Source organism: Schistocerca gregaria, chromosome 3 (assembly GCF_023897955.1).
Source record: "Schistocerca gregaria isolate iqSchGreg1 chromosome 3, iqSchGreg1.2, whole genome shotgun sequence".
In the NCBI taxonomy this organism is placed as follows: Eukaryota; Metazoa; Arthropoda; class Insecta; order Orthoptera; family Acrididae; genus Schistocerca; species Schistocerca gregaria.
The window spans coordinates 807,555,089-807,577,092 of record NC_064922.1 but is presented as its reverse complement, the minus strand read 5'-3'; the positions used below and the strand labels follow the sequence as shown (position 1 = coordinate 807,577,092).

Below are 22,004 nucleotides of genomic sequence, written 5' to 3'. Positions count from 1 at the left end.
TGTTACATATTGCAAGTTTCCTACAGCACTTTTGCGTTGTATCCAGAAATCAACAGGGCTATTACAATGGCTAACAAATACTAAATCATAATCATTTGCCTTCCCCTGTAACCCATTATCTCCACTTTTGTCAACTTCTGATGTCTCAAGCAGGGATTCAGATTGGTTTTCCAATTTCATTGAAGGAGACATTGCTAGCTTCAGGTCAATGAGAATTGAGGACACATTACTTTCATCAGTGTACAGTGTCACTACATTCACTTCTGCACTTTTAAGTACCTCTGCAACCATCACACCACCTGTTTCATCAACTATTTCATTGAATTTTTTGATAGCAGCCTCAGACCATTCCGTCTCACCAGGCAATGGTGTTATATCCAAAGAACATTTACAGCCAAATGCTGGTAGATTAATAAGATCAGATTTTAGAGGCTTCAGTCCACTAGAAGACAGAGTTATTTTGTCTGTGTTACCATAATCTATGAAACTTACGGTGACTGTAGTCTGTTCTACATCCATTACAACAGCCCTATACCAAGATGCATCTTCTGAATATTGAGCTGCACAAAGCATACCTATTTCAGGTAATGTCTTCATACTATCAGTAGTATTTGCATGTTTCTGCAACATATTCCGCAGTTTTTCAATTTCATCCAAATTACTTCCAAGTTGCACCCAAAAACTGGATGGACTTTCTACATGGGTAACATAAACGGATGCCTTCACACCCTTGGTTATAGATTTTACCACAAAGCTTCCAGTGAATGGTGAATCTTCAACTTCTGTAATCAAGCCTAAATTTGAAAGCTCATCTACCACACGTTTCCCTTCTGATATCAGGTCAATAAACCAGTGATCCTCTTCAGAAGTTTTTCTGGAAAGTTGGGCAAAAAATTCTCTCTCTGCTGTGTAGTTCTGAAATTCAGTAACTGTTCGTTCATTATCAAGTACATTAACAGGAAGGCGAACTCTCAATGCCATTGCATGTGGGCTATAAAAGCCATCATCTAATGCTTTAATGTTTGAAATGGGCACAATTTCGCAATTTCCATAGTCTATGAAGTTTACAGACACATTTTCATTGTCCACTGAGTTTATTCTGGCTCGGTACCAATTATCATCATTTCCTGACTTTGCAGCACACAACTTGCCTGGTTTAATGTCCTTTAAATCTTTTCCATTGCCTTTAGTTTCATAGAAATCAAACCACGATTCCAGTAATTGAGCAAGCCCAGCAATGTCTTGAACATTTTGTATCCAAAAGAAGGGTGCTGTCTCTTCCACGTGCGATACACATACCATCATTTTTGACGATAGCACAGGCAGTGGACACACAGGTTCTACCTCTTGTAAATTATCATTATATAATTCCTTGAGTAATTCTAGACGCTGACCTTCAATGTCAAACAGACGTACACACAACCTGCACAAATGAAAAATAAAAAAAATATATTACAACTTGCAGAAAGAAATAATATTACATTTGAATTACTGTAATGCTCACATATCCACTAATAAAAAGAAAAGGAAAAATTGCTATTTGGGTGGAGGGGGTGGGGGATTGTTTTTTGCATACTGACAGTGTAATATTACAATACAATTACCAACAATGAAACACTTTAAGATGAATTTCCAACTGGGACAAAGGTTTCTCAAATAGTGATGTGACAGATCAGTATGGACACTTAAGATTCAACTGGCATGGAGCAGTAGAGGTAAAATACCTCACTAGAATTCATACATCATAATGGATACAACACACTCAAATAACATCAGACCAACAAAAACAGATTAACAATACATAATAAATATAGGATGAAGTCACTTCATCTACAGCAGCTTAGTATGTGGATGAATTCACTATGAACAGCAGTAAGACCTTTCATACATTGTGGCATACAATCAGTATAGGTTGTGGCAATACAGATGTGAGATGTGTTAAAAAAGAAAGAAAGAAAGAAAGAGTGCAGCCCCCCTGTTCACAGTTAATTCACACTGATTATTGGAAGGAACCAGGTCCATACATATTCAGTTTTATCTATCCGCATCTTAACTTCTTTATCAAATGACACTTTTCAGTAAATGCGCAAACAGTGCTATACCCCAATAAGATAATGGCTGACTACATATAGAGACACGAGTATAGACCATTGGGAAAAATGCACTTATGTTGTAGACATCATTGTATCAACAGTATTATGCTACACATCACAAACAGGAAGCACTGAGTCACAGACATGAAAAGATTTATACACATTTTGGGTTTTGGGCAAAAGGCCTCCTTCTGAAGCACAATTCAGAAAACCTGGTATTAGTAGGAAGGGCCAAGATGGCACAAGCTGTGGACACTTTCTTTCCCCTTACCTGCTCCCACCCCACCACAGCACAATCTCCTATTCAATCAATGCAGTGCACTCATTGGACTTTTTTCCTTTCTCTACTTTTCTACTCTCACCCCACCCACCCCTCAGACCTCTGACTGCATGTAGCAACCCTAACCTGTCCCCATCACAGCCCTACTCACTCCCAGAAGCGGCACTACACCGTCCCGCATCCCACCCTGCTTTCTGGCCTCTTCCTCACCCCATCGCTCCTCCTTACCCTACCACACACTTAGGATTGCTGTTCCCATCAGGTGTAGTTATGACTCAGTCCAATTACAGCGGACGGTGACAGTGGTCATGTGTGTGTGACTTGTACTCGTATGAATGTGCACATGTTTTCTACTTCAGAAGGATGCTTTTTGGTTGAAAACTAAATTGTATAGCAGTCTTCCATTGTGCCTGCCTGTGACTCAATGTCTCCTCTTTATTGTGTGTAGCGATCTATCCTTTTCATAATATTCTTGTTTTTCCATTCAGGACTTTCTATAGAAAGATATGATTCTATTATATTTGTTAGAGTGTTGTTTACATAAAAAAATTACAACTGCAAAGAATTTTGTCTTTCAGCTGGGATTCATGGAGAAAACTTCACTGTATCCATATTATACATTTTCACTGCACAAATTTTTGAATCAAATACCTTACATGGATAGCATATCCACAGCATTTCCTTTGTCATCAGCACAAGAACTGGTTTACTCATAATTAGCAACATATATCTCATCTTCGTTAACTCCATTCTTTGATGTCAGATTCAAATGGAAGGAGTAGTACACCATGCATTGTAGGAAAGACATTTATTGGAGTTATTTAACCTTGTTGAGACTCTCTGTTGCACCTCTGCCTTTTGCTTATGCACCTCAAGATCATTTTTCAGTGCTTCCCTTTGTCCTTTATTTGCAATCTGATTATCAATTCCAGATTTATCACATACTGGTCAAATGCCTTGGAATAGGGAAAGTCAGATCAAAATGTTTGTGAAAACATTGTTGGTACAATTCTTAATGAGCTGCAATTCTTTTTCACTGCAAAAACCCTAAGTACAGATCACTGAAATTATTTTCACGTTTTGTATCATACTAAACATAAAATGTAACTTTCATGTTTTACTTACTTTTGTCATCTCCGGAACTAATGCAAATTTGAAACTCCAAATCGCAGTCTACTATATTTAACACTCAATGGCCATGGCCCATTACATTACAAAACAAAGAGAGTTCACTTCAAGGGAGAACATGAACCTGTCAACAGGGGGTACCCCCCTCCAAAACAGATCTGTCTTAGCTATATAAGAGGGGCGTTCAATAAGTAAAGAAACACTTTTTCTCAACCAATTTTGGTAGACAAACTGCAGAATTTTTTGTGGGACATTATGGAATATTCCTGCTTAAGTCCCTGTAGTTTAATGAAATTCCAATATGTGGCAGTGCTATAGGTACCCTTTGAAATGGCACCTGTAAAGGTGTGTTTCAAATCATTGCCGAGTTTCTTTTTGCAGAAAACCAGAGCGTCGCACATGTACATGATGCTTACAGGATGTCTATTGGGACCTAGCAGTGAACAAAAGCACAGTGAGTCTTTGGGCGAGGTGTCTGCCATCACTGAAACATGTCACGTAAACTTGTCCGATTTCCTTGTGCTGGCCGGCCACATTCAGCTGTGATCCCTGGAACGGCAGGCATATGCATTCGAGGTGACTGACAAATCACAATAAAACACCTCGCAGCTCAACTGGATATGTCTGTTGGTAGTGCTGACACACTCATCCACTAGTTGGCTACTAACAGGTGTGTGCCTGCTGGGTTCCTCACCCCTTAACAGAAGACTCTCCCACTAACATGGCGTAAGCCCATCACATTGAATGGTGATTATGTTCAGAAACAGCATTTTGTAGCCAAAAGAGTGGGGAAGAATATGATGTATTGGAATCCTGGATAACATGAACCTGCTTTCAGAAAAAAATGTTGCATTACTCATTGAACACTCCTCATATACATAAATTGGCAATATTGGACATAACTCCTTTTTTACTCAAGTGTCCACATTGTCACATATCTCTAAGAACTCTTTGTCACTGGACAGATATGAAATGTACTGATGTCAAACAACAACCCATGATACAATTTACTAATACACTTTAAGAGGAAAACTGCCACACACAGCGAGAGTTTCTACTGTTCATCTTCGTGCTTGCCAAACCCTAATTTGGCCAGCAAGGTTGCTGGCATCTCTCCCTAACTGAGAACGTTTGGAGCATTATGGCCAAATATAACACCAAGTCATGATGTGCAGACATTCTTATCTCTGTTACCAGTGACTAATCAAACTTGGAAAACAAATTCCCTGAGAATTCCAGGTATACGGAGCAAGATGATGCCATACAAAGCTCCTACGAAATTTACAGTGAGTGGGTGGGGGTTAAGTATCTCACTATTATGACTTTTCCCTCTTCCCGGCAGTAGTTTAACAGCAGTTTTTAAACACTAATAATTATATGGACATTCAAATAATTAACACACTTTGATATATTAAGTATTTTAAAATTTGTGGTTTATGAAGCTCAATAAAGTTAAATTCGAACATTAGATTAAACACACAGAATTCCCTGATATTTTACAAAATTTCTGAAATTCCTCGAGACTTCCCTGGTTTTCCACGTAAAATGTAATTCGCTGAGAATTCCAGGTTCTCCAGAAGAATCGCCACCCTCGACAATGCAAAATGCAGTGACAGTAATGTGGCTGCACTCACTTATCTTTCATGGTTTAAGTTATATAATGGCAAAAGCTTTCATATGTAAGTGTCACAATACTGGGTTTGAGCATATTGCTCCGTTCTTTACAAGCTTGATAAAAAAAAGTATTGGAAGCAAATCTCAGTGCCAAGTTCTAAATTGAAGCAAATCTCAGTGCCAAGTTCTAAATTGAACAAGTAAACTAATTCATACAAGAAGTTGCCAATGACTAAACAGCAACCAAGGATCAACTTGTTATGTCCGGTCATATGCAATTGTTGTAATGTAATGGCTTCATTCAACCGTCATCCAAGGGCCTCCAATCTCAAGATGAGATTCAAGTTGATATTCTTTGCTAACACTGCATGCACCCTGTGAATGGCAATGAATCATCATGTCTTTGCTTCAGACCACTAACAAAGTGCATAAGTCAGAAATAGAAACACCAAAATGGGATAGTCATCAAACACCCGCAGACCATATTCAATGACATCCTTAGAACAACAATTCCAAGAGAAATGAAAAATACAAAGTTGTCTTTAAGGTCCACAGTAACCACAGCCATACCATCAAATAACACACTTAAAATTTTCTATGCAGCATTATAGCCCGCATAGGACAACGCTTCCACACATAGTGGCAGAGCAGAAAGGAAGCTTTGGGAGGGGGGATAAGAACTGTGCATGCACGGCAGCAGAGAGCAGACAAACAAATTCCATGTTACTGAACTGCGTTGCTGCAGACAACAGTCAGGTACATTTCCCTACAGTACATCATATTATATGTTCAAATCTATCAGGGGAATAGTAGATTTTAAAACCAATTTCGATCAGTCGTTATGAGAGAAATATTAATGTAGATTATTAATTAGATGTAGATGCAGATGAATTAACGTCTTGACGACATTGCGTCCACTGCTCCACAGATTTATTCTGCATGATGTTGGGAGAAGAGAACAGCTGAAACAGCTTTGTGAAGATGTGAAGTACAATTTTTCTCAAAATGACAATTGCCTAATGACAAGATTATTTAAACTGCTTGCAATAATCATCAGTTATTGTTATTTGAAATGTATTATAAGTAAAAATTTAATATACAACAAAATTAACTTAAAGCACAAACCGAAATTATTATATCTGCTTGACAACTGCTTCTACTCCATAGAATTTTTAAAAATGCGTATAAGGTGTATATGTTGATGTATTTGGCTATAGTTAACTGTAATCACTGCATGTACAAAAGAATTAGTGGTGTAAAAGAGTACTGTAAAAATGGTCAGTAATTTGTCATATTTTTCACTGTTAGTGAGAGTTATGAGTGTAAACTAACTCATTCAAAATTACAGTGAGAGATGGCATTTATAATCCACTGAACAAGCAAACAATTAACCATTATCTGCGAATAACTCCAGGGAATGCTAACCGATAACATTGAGAACGTACACTATCTCAAAAAGTAACAGTTCTGTCATTTCAGAGCCATATCCAGTTCATGCTTTGAAAGTCACAGGTGTTTACATGTGAAAACATCAGACTTCTGCATTCTCTTGTATTATATTTGAGCATACAACATGGCCGGAGAAGCTTAACTTCTCCTTGGGCAGTATGTTGAACATGTCCGTATAATTTAAAGGATACAAAGTCCTAATCGAAAAGAGTAGGAAGTTCTCATTGTTACCTATGCAACTGATATGCTGACAAATGCATTTTTTATACCACGAGTCTTTAAAACTAAGAACTCTGTTCCAAAGTCTACATCGTACTACCATCATCATTTCTATTTGAGTCTGTTTCCGAACAATCTGTAAATTTATGATGATAAGTTCAAAGTTTATATCCATCATCACTTCCCTGTCAAATTCTTCTTTCTGAAGCTTTTCAGTATGCTGCACACAATGTGCCCAAGTTATAGGTGGGATGTTGTCTATTGCCTCATGCACAAGTGATTCAGTGTATGTTATCGTGAATGTCACTACAAGTATAGTGTAATCATGTGGGTAACAGACACACATTTCTGCTACATTATTAATTAATTTATACTAGTACACGACTATGAAATGTCAGTTGTTAGAAACACTGTATCGTAACTGCCTCTAAAACTGTCAGTGTGAAGCACGTGATCCATTTCATCTTTGTAATTTTAATTTTATTATCCAAGCAGACAACAGAAACAAAATATATTAATTATTTGGCTTAAAGAATGGAATTTACATAGTGGAACTTATACCATTTCCATCCAGACAGTAAAAATTCTGGCTGTTGTCTCCTGGCACCCACTTTACAACCTTGGCCTCTCCTGTCCACCATGGAACTATTAAGAAGTTTTGACAGTAAAAAGATAAAAGGTTGACAGTTCAGTTTCTACTAGAAAGTCCACGAAGCAGTGAAATAGCTTATCATCAAATAACTCTGCCCCATTCCTCCCTTTTTCCGACAGTGTTGGGAGAATTTTGTAAGACTGTAAGTCAGAATTCTTCATCATGAGGGATAAAAAAAAGAACACACACACACACACACACACACACACACACACACACACACACACTGGTGGGGGGGGGGGGGGGGGGGTAGTGAATGAGGACAAAATAGTAGTCTAAGAACGAGTACCTGTCTTCGCAAACACTATCCACATGCAGGATAACATCTTGCTCCTCTACTTCCAGTTTAAACTGTTCGTCTAGTTCACTAGAAGCATTTGAATTGGAACCCACTACTGAGCACTCGACAGCCAGACGATGACATGGCACCATATCATCTGGGATGGGTGCCATCTGAAATGTAAAATTTTTTACATATAACCTTATGCATTCTTCGCTGGTCTTCCTAGACAATAGTTAAACTTTCAACAGATAATAATCTTTATGCTAAATTCTATAGTAAATAAGATACACTATTTACAAGTATATTGACTGTCAAATACCATTTTAATAATGGCAGGCTGTAACTAGAATGATGAGCAATGTAACTTCACTTTTTCCTGCCTTATAGTTGACTATATGCACTATTGTTCTGTAATTACCCCTTTACCTCTTTTACAAAAAGCCTCTCAACTGTGAAAACATTACATTTAATTTCTACTTCTGGTCTGTCTCTCGGTCCTTGTTTAATCCATCTGCAAAATTTGACAAGCCTAGATCATCACTGTACACGCACTAACTGAGGACACTGAAGAGGTTGTTAAAGACGACTTTTATGAAGAACTAGATCAACTATGGGATGAGTTGTTCTCGTATGATACAAAATTAATCATAGGTGACTTTAATGCAAAGATTGGGAAGGAGGAAGCATTCTGGCCTACAATTGGGAAAGAAAGTTTGCATAACATTTCTAATGATAATGGCACAAGGGTGGTTAATTTTGCTGTTTCAAAAGACATGATTGTTGAGAGCACATATTTCAAAAGGAAGGACATTCTAAAGCAACTTGGGTCTCTCCGGATGGGCACACCCAAAACCAAATTGATCATGTTCTTGTAGATCGGAGATGGCACACTAGTATAGAAAATGTTAGGACTTTCAGGGGAGCAGACTGCGATTCTGATCATTTTCTTGTAGTTGCCAAAGTTCACCAACGGCTATCTACAGCAACATCAAGGTATCACAATGCATAACTTGTTAGGTTCGACACTGACAAGTTAAATAATGAAAACTTTAGAAGAAGGTACATGATATAAATTCAAATAGGTTTGATGCTCTCAGGACACATGAAGAACAAGACGAGGATGTAAATAAACAGTGGATCACTGTTACGAATAATATCAAAGAGGCAGCGAAGGTCACAATAGGTACAATTAAGAAGAGCAGGAGGAAACCGTGGTTTGATGAGGAATGCAAGAAAATGGTAGAGGAAAGGAGAAAAGCACGATTAGATTGAGATAGAATGGGAGACAGAAAATGAGAGGAGTTCTTGAACTTGAGAAGGGAAGTTGGTCATAGGCTACGGGCAAAGAAGAGCGATTATTTGAACAATCAAATTACAAAAATGGAAACAAACAGTAAAACAAAAAAATTAGGGAATTTTACCTAGACATAAATAGGTATAGGAAGGGCTTCAGGGCCAGGACAAATGCACTTTGAGGGGATGCTGGGGTAATACTGAAAGACCCCAGTGCTATATTAAGTAAATGGAGGGCACATTTTGAGCAACTATTAAATGTACACCAGGAAGCAGGAAATGAACAGGCGTATGAAATACATACAGCAGAACCCCAGATACCTGAGCTAATGTTAAAGGAAGTAAGAGATACAATCAACAAATTGAAAAACCATAAAGCACCAGGATCAGATTGCATAACTGCAGAATTAGTTAAAAATGGGGGACAGAAATTGGTGGAAGTGATAACTAAAGTACGGAACTCAGACATGATACCTGAAGAGTGGCAGGAGTCGATTCTGATCCCAATTTTTAAAAAGGGCGACAAAACAGATTGTAGTAATTATAGAGGGATATTGCTATTACCAGTATGTTCCAAAGTTTTCTTGAATATTCTGATAAGCAGGCCTACACCATATGCAGATGAAATTGTGGGGGATTACCAAGCCGGCTTTCGGAGGAACAGATCAACTATAGACCAAATATTCACCCTGCGTCAAATTTTGGAAAAGAATTAGGAATACAATAAACCAGTTCATAATCTTTTCATTGCTTTTACAAAGCATATGATTCAGTATTGCAATAAAAATTGTACAGAATTCTTTTGGAACTTGGAATACCAAAGAAGTATGTTAGACTTATAGAAGCGAGTTTGAGAAACACAAAAGGGGAGTACATGTGGGGAAATTGGAGTCATAAGAATTTATAATAAAGAACGGACGTAAGCAGGGAGATGCCATGTCTCCACTACTTTTTAATTTAGCCCTAGAATATATTGTACGAATGGCAGCAGTTAATTCAGAGGGTGTGGAGTTAAATGGAAATATTAAGATATTAGGGTATGCAGATGATCCAAACATCATTAGTTGTAGGAAAGAATATGTAACAGCAAATGCGAATGTGTTAATCAAGGCTATTGAAGATGTGGGTCTGAGGATAAGTGAAGATAAAACTAAATACCTGGATACTACTAGAATGCCAACAGCAGTAGATCAGGAAATGTTAAGAGTTGGAGACATGCAGTTTGAAAAAGTGAACACATTTAAGTATCTAGGCGTGGACATCACTTCCAGAAATGAGATTGAATCCGAACTGAAGAAGAGATTAAGGGCGGGAAATGAGTGCTACTTCTCACTGAATAGATTACTTTCATCGCAGATATTGTCTAGGAATTTAAATATTAGAATATACACAACTATTATTTTACCAGTTATGCTGTATGGGTGTGAGACTCTGTCTCTCACTGTGCAAAATGAAAAGCCATTTTGAGTATTTGAAAACAAAATTTTGAGGAAAATTTTCAGAGCAAAAAGGGATGACATTAGCAGAGAGTGGTGAAAACTGCATAACGAAGAGCTCGAACTCTATTCAAGCCCTGACATAATCAGTATTATTAAATCACATAGGCTACGATGGGCGGGTCACGTAGCTCGAATGGATGAGGGCAGGGCAGTGTGCAGAGTACTGGTAGGGCACTTAGAAGGAAAACGTCCTGTGGGGAGACCGAGGCGTAGATGAGAGGACAATGTGAAGGCTGATTTAAGGAACCTAGGTATTGCAGGTGAATGGAAGGAAATAGCCCAAGACAGGGACACGTGGCGAAAATACGTTGCTGTGGTAATGGACTCTCGAGTCCGGTATGACCAGTGAGTAAGTAAATAAGTAGATCATCACTAGGGGTTAGATTTTTAAGTTTAAATAAATTTTAGTCCTTTATTTTCTTGGACTAGCCTTTTTTAGGTTTAAACAAACTATTTTAACCGTTTTGGGGTCTTTTAATGAAAAATACAACAAACACTAATATTGACATACAAAATTTATTTATAATTTTGACACAGTAATCCTAGTTCTTTGTGGAAATTTAACAATTAACCATTCCTTACAACAGCACTAAAAAAATACAAAAATAATTGAGATATTTACACATGCTACAATTATTATCTCTTGTTATAATATTTTATTGAGGTATTTTACTAAAAATTCCTTTCATGTGACAATAACAAAACTTGAGATGTGTAACTGTGTATGACTACAATCTGTGGCCTAAAGTGACAACTAACAATAAATTTTATATTACTTTTTGATACTGGAGTACAGTTAAAGTTAAACTTTTTCTATTGTCTTTCAGTACACTTCTGCAGCCTGAGGAAGATCTTTCTACAGCAACTTTTCCCCTTTCTTATCTTCGTAGCTGGGATACCTCAGCAGAATATTTTTTAATTTTGTGATACATGCTGTACCTACTGAACAAAGTATGTTTTCCAGACACATCTGCACCTCAGAGATCATGTCTAAGTATCTTTCATTGGTAGAGATGCAGACTCTAGGTGCCAAATTGCAACAGGCAGATGTTGGAAGTGAGCTCTTAAAAATTCCATGGATGCAAACGTTCTTGTTATTCATATGGGCCATCTTGGCTTTTTCAATAAAAGCTGATACAATGGAATTGAATGTGTCTACTAATTCTTTGACTTTTTGACTTTTTGATAGGGTTCAGCATTAACATAAAGCTGCCAAGAACCAGGTCCACTGATGCTTTAAGTATCAATTCACATGGGAGGGGAATGTTTGCAGCTACTTCCTTAAAGGACTAAATGTTGTTAGGAGCTTTGAGAAATACTTTCGTAACAGAGGAAATTATAATGTTAACCTTAGCAAAATTAGTTAGATGCATCCATTCTTGCTTTGCTGAATGGTAGGACAACAACCGATATATATGTAAAATATATCATGAACACTGTCAGCTTAAGTTCATTTCTAATTTATTTTACGTGTCAGTGACATAATACACCATGATCAGGTGCTATACAACAAAATTAACAACAATATTATCAATAAGACTTACGTAAAACAACGGTACAAACTGTAGATACATGTGAGCATGTCAGTAAGTAAACAATATTATTTTAGTAAGTCTGAAAGTATGGCCACCACCATGTACAGATATTCCTCAAGCTATGTTTCCTATGTAATAGGAAAGATAATAATATAAAATGTAAAAATAAGAAGCCTCTAAACATGGGTAAGACAATAAAGTATATGTTCTTTGTACACCACACAAAAGTTAAAATGTCAGCACACAAATAAATTAACAGATATAAAATAAGTCTATACTCCCTACAAATAAACTTACCAATAAATAGGTACAACATAAATAAATTAGAGACAATATCTAAAAGTAAAAGAATAAAAACTCTAATGTTTTACTAGCAATATTTATATCGAGGCTTACTGCCAAATCAATATCGCACAATAGGTATAGGTAAATAGCAAACAGAAATCAATAGAAGACATCAAAAAAAGTGAGCTACATTAATACCATCCACAAATACAATGTATTTACATAACTCAGCTATTTATGTAGGCAGGCCAACATAAAAGAGAATCCACTAATCAAACCTAACAATTACAGTAATGTACTATGCAAAGCGTTACACAAAAGAACAACTCAGAAATAAGTGTACTGCCAGCCATTCTACACCTGAAGAAAAGTTTAGAAAGCAAAACTGGTCCAGTCAAAGCACAAACAACTACGTAAACCACCTTCATACTTGGATTAAGTATATGGATATGAATAACCTTAAACAACACGATCGTGGTAGGGGTGCAATTTGTTAGTAAGGTACACTGAAATATGTGCCTGAACCAAATGAACAAGCTGCTAAATGTGTAATCAAGAGTAAGTGCCTTGTGTCTCTCTACAATAAATTACAAATATTTATTCTGTCAAGTAAGAGGGTGGTCTTCATTGCACCCAGATAGTAAAAGATAATGCCTTAGTTCTTCCGCAGCCCAACAGAGGGAACCTTCAGCCTTCATACAATGTCCATAAATCATTAGTTTACTCTGAATTCTAGACTGACACACACACACACACACACACACACACACACACACACACACACACAAGAGATATGAGTGCAGCTTGAGCATCATATTTGGACGCTGTGTTCGTCTGCAGCAAGGTCTGAAAATTAGTCCCGCTATAGCATCTAAATATGTGGGGAAATCAAAGCCATTAGTACAAAAGTGGATACCACTCTATAAATTGACACTAGATCGCGTGTTGACTTTTGAGAACATGGCTCAGTTGTTACAATGACTACAAAGGTGGAAATAATAGTTATTAACCTTTTTTAGGAATTAATTTCCTAACAGTGTGTCAAGCACAAACAAAATTTGCTTTGAAACAGTTGTCACTGCAGATTCAATATATGTGGAGGTTTCTTCCACGTGAGTACGCGGAAAACTGTTTCAAGCATGCCTCACAGACGTCAAGCAATTATCAACACTTTGGGTGACTGAATGTATTATTATCTGCAACTACATTATTTTTGTTCATGAGTGTGTGCGCATGTGTGATGTGCACCATGTGACAATCATATATCCATATTCCATCCTACAAAATGAGCCTTGCAGTGACAAGTAACATATAGAACAAGAAGTCAACAAAACACCATTGTCAGTCATGGTAAACTGAACCTAAATGAACAGATATATTACAGAACAATATGCCACACATTAAGTAACCAAAACAATTAAAGATTATACCCAACTGTTAGCTATAGAAGTGTACTGTCCACTGCACCAGCTCACAGCATACAAATATAGGTCATCATACCAACTGTTCTACGTTCAAAGGCGCATAAAACAGAACTAAATGAAAACCTCACTACTGAACTTAAAACTGTACGATGTAGTGCTAGCAGATCTATCAAGCACACATTTTACTGTTTAAACAATGGAATATCCAGGATGGAATGTAAAAGATGTGTGTGCAAGTTGTGTTTGCATGAGTGTGTGTGTGTGTGTGTGTGTGTGTGTGTGTGTGTGTGTGTGTCTATTGTTGCTGATAAAGGCCTTAAGGGCCGAAAGCTATAATTGTGTGAATCTTTTTGTTGTGCCTATCACAGCTCGACATTTTACTGTTTAAGATGCATATTCATAAGTGCTTTAGTAGACTGATTTTGAGAACATTTAGATGATTTTCTGAATAAATAAGATCAACAGATGATTTAAAATGGAAGTGCCATCTATGAAAATATGGCACGTCTTTTTTAAGTATAAAGTAAATGTTAATCTTAAGCCAAGTGTTAATTACCCAACACTGCAAGGAAACTACCACTACTTCAGATCTGAACTAAAGAGGTAGTAGCAGTTCACGAAGGTATTATAAATAATAAAACAGGAAAGTGGGACAGAAAAACTACAACAGGTCTAGAAATATTATGATTGGGTGCACTATAATGTATAAAACAGACACAGTATGAAACCAAACTGCTGTATATAGTACCATGGAATGACCTATTTGGATTTGACTGATGGAGAAAACCTAGCTGACTTCGTTATCATCAGGACATACTTTACTATACGAATGAAGATATCCTACACAAACAATGAAAATCTGCAGCGCCCACCAACGAATGACCATACGATCAGGAATACTTAGTGTCAACCATAAAAGCACAATGTCACACAAAGAACATATGTAGAAGTGAAATCAACAAATGACATGGTAACCAAACAATGAAAAACATATTCCATGTAATCCTGCAAAATGTAACCACATGTCATCAATATAGTTGAAATCATGGTAGTGATTGAATATAGAGAATTAGTCACAACCAGAACATAACATTACTGTCTGACCTTCATAACAAGGCAACAAGATAGCCAATAAAACCTACATATGACAAGATCAAAACCACCCACCTTTATACTAGATAGTGGCTGAATTTTCAAACGACAAACATATGTATGTCATACGTGAAAGTAACAAGTCTTCACACCTAGTTAGGACATACAACAATGCAGTAAAGTACTGAACATCAAGTAATAGTAAGACAGTCAAACATACGTAAATATCTGTTTCTTTTTTAACCCTGCATGGTAGTGCAATTTCATTCGATATATTTGACTGTTCCCTTTAATTTTCATGTGTATTTGATCATCTACCTCTGGTTGAAAATCATTATTAACTGCAATGTCTTTGAAGACTTTTCCCGGTCCAGTGGGATTTTAAGCATCAAACTGATCACACTGCAGAAAAATGCCATTTTGTATTTCTCAAATTCAAAGGAATAATAGCATCTGTGGTGATCAGTTTCTCATATGTGGTGGTCAGTTCCTCATATATAGCACCCAAGAAATAGGTTTATTTTACTGCGTTCTTTAATTTCTTCTCTAATGGTGATATTGTGGTGTAAACTGTTGAAAACACACATAACGTGTTGTAGGTCATTGTCTTTATGTTCATATAGCAATAAAGTGTCGTCTACATATCTATAATAATATAAAATTTGTCTCGGAACATCCTGACACTATCTTAAGCAAATCGTCTCTAGATGTTTTAGAAAAATATTAGCCAGGGTACCAGATTGGCAACACCCCATGGCTATTCCAACACACCATTTATATGTTTGTCCATTTAAAGAAAAACAATAATAAGATAATATTAACTAATGTTGTTGTTCTTCTTCTTGTTGTTGTCTTCAGTCCTGAAACTGGTTTGATGCAGCTATCCATGCTTCTTTATCCTGTGCAAGCTGCTTCATCTCCCAGTACTTACTGCCACCATAATCCTTCTGAACCTGCTTAGTGTATTTCATCTCTTTGTCTCCCTCTATGATTTTTACCCTCCACACTGCGAAATTTGTGATCCCTTGATGCCTCAGAACATGTCCGATCAACCGGTCCCTTCTTCTTGTCAAGTTGTGCCACAAACTCCTCTTCTCCCCAATTCTGTTCAATACCTCCTCATTAGTTATGTGATCTACCCATCTAATCTTCAGCATTCTTCTGTAGCACCACATTTCAAAAGCTTCTATTCTCTTCTTGTCCCAACTATTTATCGTCCCATGTTTCACTTCCATACATGGCTACACTCCATACATATACTTTCAGCAATGACTTCGTGACACTAAAATCTATACTCGATGTTAACAAATTTCTCTTCTTCAGAAATGCTTTCTTGCCATTGCCACTCTACATTTTACATCCTCTCTACTTTGATCATCATCAGTTATTTAACTCCCCAAATAGCAAAACTCCTTTACTACTTCAAGTGTCTCATTTCCTAATCTAATTCCCTCTTCATCAGCAGACTTAACTCGACTACATTTCATTATCCTCGTTTTGCTTTTGTTGACGTTCATCTTATATCCTCTTTTCAAGACACTGTCCATTCCGTTCAACTGCTCTTCCAAGTCCTTTGCTGTCTCTGACAGAATTACAATGTCATCGGCAAACCTCAAAGTTTTTATTTCTTCTCCATGGATTTTAATGCCTACTCCGAACTTTTCTTTTGTTCCCTTTACTGCTTGCTCAGTATACAGATTGAATAGCATCGGAGAGAGGCTACAACCCTGTCTCACTCCCTTCCCAACCGCTGCTTCCCTTTCATGCCCCTAGAATCTTATAACTGCCATCTGGTTTCTGTACAAATTGTAAATAGCCTTTCGCTCACTGTATTTTACCCGTCACCTTTAGAATTTCAAAGAGAGTATTCCAGTCAACATTGTCAAAAGCTTTCTCCAAGTCTATAATTGCTAGAAATGTAGGTTTGCCTTTCCTTAATCTATTTTCTAAGATAAGTCGTAGGGTCAGTATTGCCTCACATGTTCAATACTTCTACAGAATCCAAACTGATCTTCGCCGAGGTCAGCTTCTACCAGTTTTTCCATTCAACTGTAAAGAATTCGTGTTAGTATTTTGCAGCCGTGACTTATTAAACTGATAGTTCGGTAATTTTCACATCTGTCATCGCCTGCTTTCTTTGGGATTGGAATTATTATATTCTTCTTGAAGTCTGAGGGTATTTCGCCTGTCTCATACATCTTGCTCACCAGGTGGTAGAGTTTTGTCAGGACTGGCTCTCCCAAGGCCGTCAGTAGTTCCAATGGAATGTTGTCTAGTCCGGGGGCCTTGTTTCGACTCACGTCTTTCAGTGCTCTATCAAACTCTTCATGCAGTATCGTATCTCCCATTTCATCCTTATCTACATCCTCTTCCATTTCCATAACATTGTCCTCAAGTACATCGCCCTGGTATATACCCTCTATATACTCCTGCCATCTTTCTGCTTTCCCTTCTTTGCTTAGAACTGGGTTTCCATCTGAGCTCTTGATATTCATACAAATGGCTCTCTTTTCTCCAAAGGTCTCTTTAATTTTCCTGTAGGCAGTATCTATCTTACCCCTAATGAGATAAGCCTCTGCATCCTTACATTTGTCCTCTAGCCATCCCAGCTTAGCCATTTTGCACTTCCTGTCGATCTCATTTTTGAGACGTGTGTATTCCCTTTTGCCTGCTTCATTTGCTATGGTTTTTTATTTTCTCCTTTCATCAATTAAATTCAATATTTCTTATGTTACCCAAGGATTTCTACCAGCCCTCTTTTTACCTACTTTATCCTCTGCTGCCTTCATTACTTCAACCCTCAGAGCTACCCATTCTTCGTCTACTGTATTTCCTTCCCCCATTCCTGTCAATTGTTCCCTTATGCTCTCCCTGAAACACTGTATAACCTCTGGTTTAGTCAGTTTATCCAGGTCCCATCTCCTTAAATTCCATCTTTTTGCAGTTTCTTCAGTTTTAATCTACAGTTCATAACCAATAGATTGTAGCCAGAGTCCACATCTGCCCCTGGAAATGTCTTACAATTTAATACCTGGTTCCTAAATCTCTGTCTTACCATTATATAATCTATCTGATACCTTTTAGTATCTCCAGGATTCTTCCATGTATACAACCTTCTTTTATGATTCTTGAACCAAGTGTTAGCTATGATTAAGTTATACCCTGTGCAAAATTGTACCAGACGGCTTCCTCTTTCATTTCTCTCCCCCAATCCATATTCACCCACTATGTTTCCTTCTCTCCCTTTTCCTACTCTCGAATTCCAGTCACCCATGACTACTAAATTTTCGCCTCCTAATGTAACCTTACAAAATTATCTATTTCACCTGGTGTCAGACATTGGTGTTTTACAAAATTCTTTCTTACAACTTTCACCTATCTGAACACGGGTACATGTCTGTCATGTCTAAAAACACACACTTAAAACCTCCTGGGATCTGGGCACATTCGGTTTTATTTATGTCATCATGAGTGTTCAGCAAGGAATACTGTTGTTCAAAGCTATATTTTTTTAACCAAAATTTATTCAATGGTATATTTTCTAACCAAAATTTATTCAATGGTGTATTTTTTAACCAAAATTTATTCAATCTGGTACTTTATCTATATTCTGGGATCTCTCTATAAGTAACAGTTGGCCTTGCCAGATAGTTTTCTTTATGGATCTCTGGCTGTGCTCACAAATTAGGTGCATCTGGATTCATTACATTACCTGTTTTATGGAATTTTCATCAAAAAGGAAAGTAGCTGTTTTCAAGGTATTGTTAATTGGACCACTAACTAGTTGGATGATACCTTACTACCAAATTTGGCCACCGTGGCATTAGCTATAGCTGTGCCACAACTGTCGATACCCTTGTCAGCTGAAAGCTGAATACAGTGGTCACCAATGTGTTTTAGTATCAACAATAGCATTTTCATATACTTGTTTCAAGCAATTTTTGCACAGTATCAATTTATCTGGTACACAGCGGCCACTGGTACTCACCAGGAAGCCTTTAGCACATTCTAAGGCACATCAGCCAACACTAAAGCCTCACACAAGTTTAGATTAAAGCTGTTCGCTGCCCACTGCACTACTTGTCACAAAGGAAATTAACTGCTGACACTCTTGAATGTCCTTTTGCTTAGTGATGCTAGTACAGTAGTGCAGAAAGATTGTGTTGAATGAAATGTGACATGGCTTACATAAAATGAAAAGAAACAAACACTAAGAAGATGGTGGTAACTGGATAATAATGATGTCAACTTCAATTGAATAACATATGCATTTCAGTAAACTAAATTTCAATTTGAAATTTTGAGGGAAGAAGACTGGTAGATAACAAACGATAAAAAACCTGTTCTTACTTTGTTTTTGAAAAGTTTGGCACTTGTGAAAATATATCTCTCTAATGTCAAATGGTATTTCAACTAAAGGCTAGGTGGGTTTGTCCCAATGCAGCAATATGTGGACATATTCTCAAAGCTACAATGTGTCACATACAGTGTTGAGTACAGTACTGATTATATCTCTTACACCTTCCAACATATAGAAGTAAGTTGACTCAAGTGTCCCCGATGCAGCAGTGTGCTGACACATTATTGAATTATGCGGACAAACAACATTGCACCACATGCAATCTCGATTTCAGTGCAGTGTGTAAATTTAATTATTGAGCTTTTTCTTAAAAGGTGCAGCTTCACATTGTTTTTCCTTGGTGTTAATTCTGAAAATATATTGAAAAAAACTGTGTTTTTCTGCAAAAGACTTTACCCCTACCTTTACTGTGTAAGTCTTATCTACCCATTTCTACGATATGTAAGGTTAAAACATTCAAATCTGAGCGCTACACATCACAGTGGCATCATGTTCTTGCATCATTTGACATGCTAGTGCGACCTGCCCTTCCCATCAATTGAGGATTTTAGCTTGAGTAGTTATACAGCACACTAAATAAGCCAACAAAGTGTGAATGTAGGGTCGAATGTGGCTCTGGCATGGTATTTGCTTCTTTCTGTGTAGTCTAGGAGTTGTGTTATTGCAATTTAAAATTTTGCTCTCCCTTCGGGAAATGACCGATAGGCAGTACTGCATTTCAGAAGAGGTGCCTAATACAAAACTTGTAAACTATGTTTTATACAAAAGTTCGGAGTTTACTGATATTTCAGGTGACTAAAAGGTCATGACAATATTGATGACAACAGTAATAAAAGTGCAACAAACTGTTCATTTATATTCTGGACATAAGGATATTCAATTATGATACCTAGCACCTTAACCTCTTAAAACTAGCCTAGATTAGATTCAGTTTTCATTCCATAGACCCAGAAAATAAGATGATTCTCGTGGGTGTGGAACATGTCAGAACGTATAACATAAAAAACTAAAAACATTTGAATATAATACTTTCTGCCCTGACCATTTGTCAGAAGACTGTCAAAATAGATGAATACAACACAGTAAACTGGAATAGCTAATGTTTACAGAATTAATATGCTGTTAGAAAAAAAAACGTTGTTATGCAGTACAAATAAATTTATCATACACAAAATACCTAATCTTGACTGTTGTGACCAAGTGCTGTCAAAACTGAAATGTAACAGACATTTTTAATTAAGCTGGCTTAATAATCTCTGTTAAGATATTCATCTATAGAGTAGGAGGAGTTGCCTATCAAAAAGTCTTTCGAACTCTGTTCAAATTGTGCTTTATCTGAAACCACATTTTTAATGGCTGCTGGAAATTTATTGAGAATGTGTGTTCCTAAATACTGCAGCCCTTTTTGGGCCAAGGTAAGTAATTTTGGGTCTTTATGTATACTGTTCATATTCCTTGTATTGATTCTGTATATTGAGCTATTGGTTGGAAATAGAGATGTATTACTTGCAACAAACTTCATTAGGGAATAAATAAACTGCGAAGCAGTGGTTAGAATACAAAGTTCCTTGAACAGGTTTCTACATGATGTTCTAGAATTTACAGCACAAATGATTCTTATTACACGCTTTTGCACACTAAAAACTTTTGCTCGGTTTGATGAATTACCCCAGAATATGATCCCGTATGGCGTAATAGAATGAAAGTAAGAAAAATACGGAAGTATTTTTATATTTATATCTCCTACAGCTGACATCATTCTCACTGCAAATACACACTTGTTTAAGTGCTTAAGCTATTCTGTGGTATGTCCTTCACAACTGAATTTATTATCGAGTTGCAATCCCAGAACACTGTCAACCTCTTTGATCTGCATGTCTTCATATTTTATACACATGCTGGAAGGAAATCTCTTACAGGTTCTGAACTGAATATGATGAGTCTTTTCACTGTCTTTAACGACAGTGAATTGGCTTCACACTATCTATTAACGGCAGGGAAAATTTGATTAGTAGCCCTTTCTAAATCTGTATTTGACTTACTACTTATTGCAATGTTTGTATCATCAGCAAACAAAATGAACTTAGCATCTGGCAATGCAACAGACGAGAGATCATTAATGAATACAAGAAGAAGCAATGTACCCAAGACTGACCCAATCTGATGAGGACTGACTGCTTACTGCACAGATATTTCGCAACGACATCCTTTGTTTCCTGTTAGATAAGACTCAAACCATTTCACAGCACTACAGGTGACACCAGAATATTCTAACTTACTTAAGAGAATGGTGTGATTCACACAGTCTAATGTTTTTGGGAGGTCACAGAAAATGCCAGAAGCCTCTAGTTTATTATCTAATGAATTAAGTATATTCTCACTGTGATTGTAAATAGCTTTCTCTATATCAGAAACCTTAAAGAGATCCAAACTGCGGCTTGGACAATATATTATTTGCAGTCAGATGAATGAGGAGATGCTTTAACACAACCTTTTGAAATATTTTTGAGAAAGCTGGCAAAAGTGAAAGATGGCATCAATGTAAAGCCGAAACTGGTAGCACATAAGTAGTTTATAAAATAAATTTCTACAATACATACGGCTGTTGGTAAATTATTGCATCAAGAAATCAAGAAAAAGTGAAATTGGTCAGTTTGACGGCATCTCTTTATTCCTCTTCTTGTAAAGTGGCTTAACTTCAGCATATTTTAGCCAGTCCGGAAATGTTCCAAAGATACGAGGTTGATTACACAAACAACTTAAGATAGATCTCAACTAGCATGAGCACTCTTTGATTA

General features: G+C 37.0%; 1 protein-coding gene across 4 annotated transcripts in view; it reads right to left on the bottom strand.

Annotated features, from left to right (window-relative positions):
• The window catches only part of LOC126354374 (tudor domain-containing 6-like), a 195,681-nt gene that overhangs the window by 2,771 nt on the left and 170,906 nt on the right, over positions 1-22,004 (bottom strand). For all 4 annotated transcript variants that reach the window (XM_050003965.1, XM_050003968.1, XM_050003967.1 and 1 more), the window contains 2 exons: positions 7,725-7,888; positions 1-1,423 (listed from right to left, as the gene is read on the bottom strand). The exon at positions 1-1,423 is cut by the window's left edge and continues 2,771 nt beyond it. In XM_050003965.1, coding sequence (XP_049859922.1) covers positions 1-1,423; positions 7,725-7,888 — 1,587 coding nt within the window. The remainder of the gene's footprint in view (positions 1,424-7,724; positions 7,889-22,004) is intronic.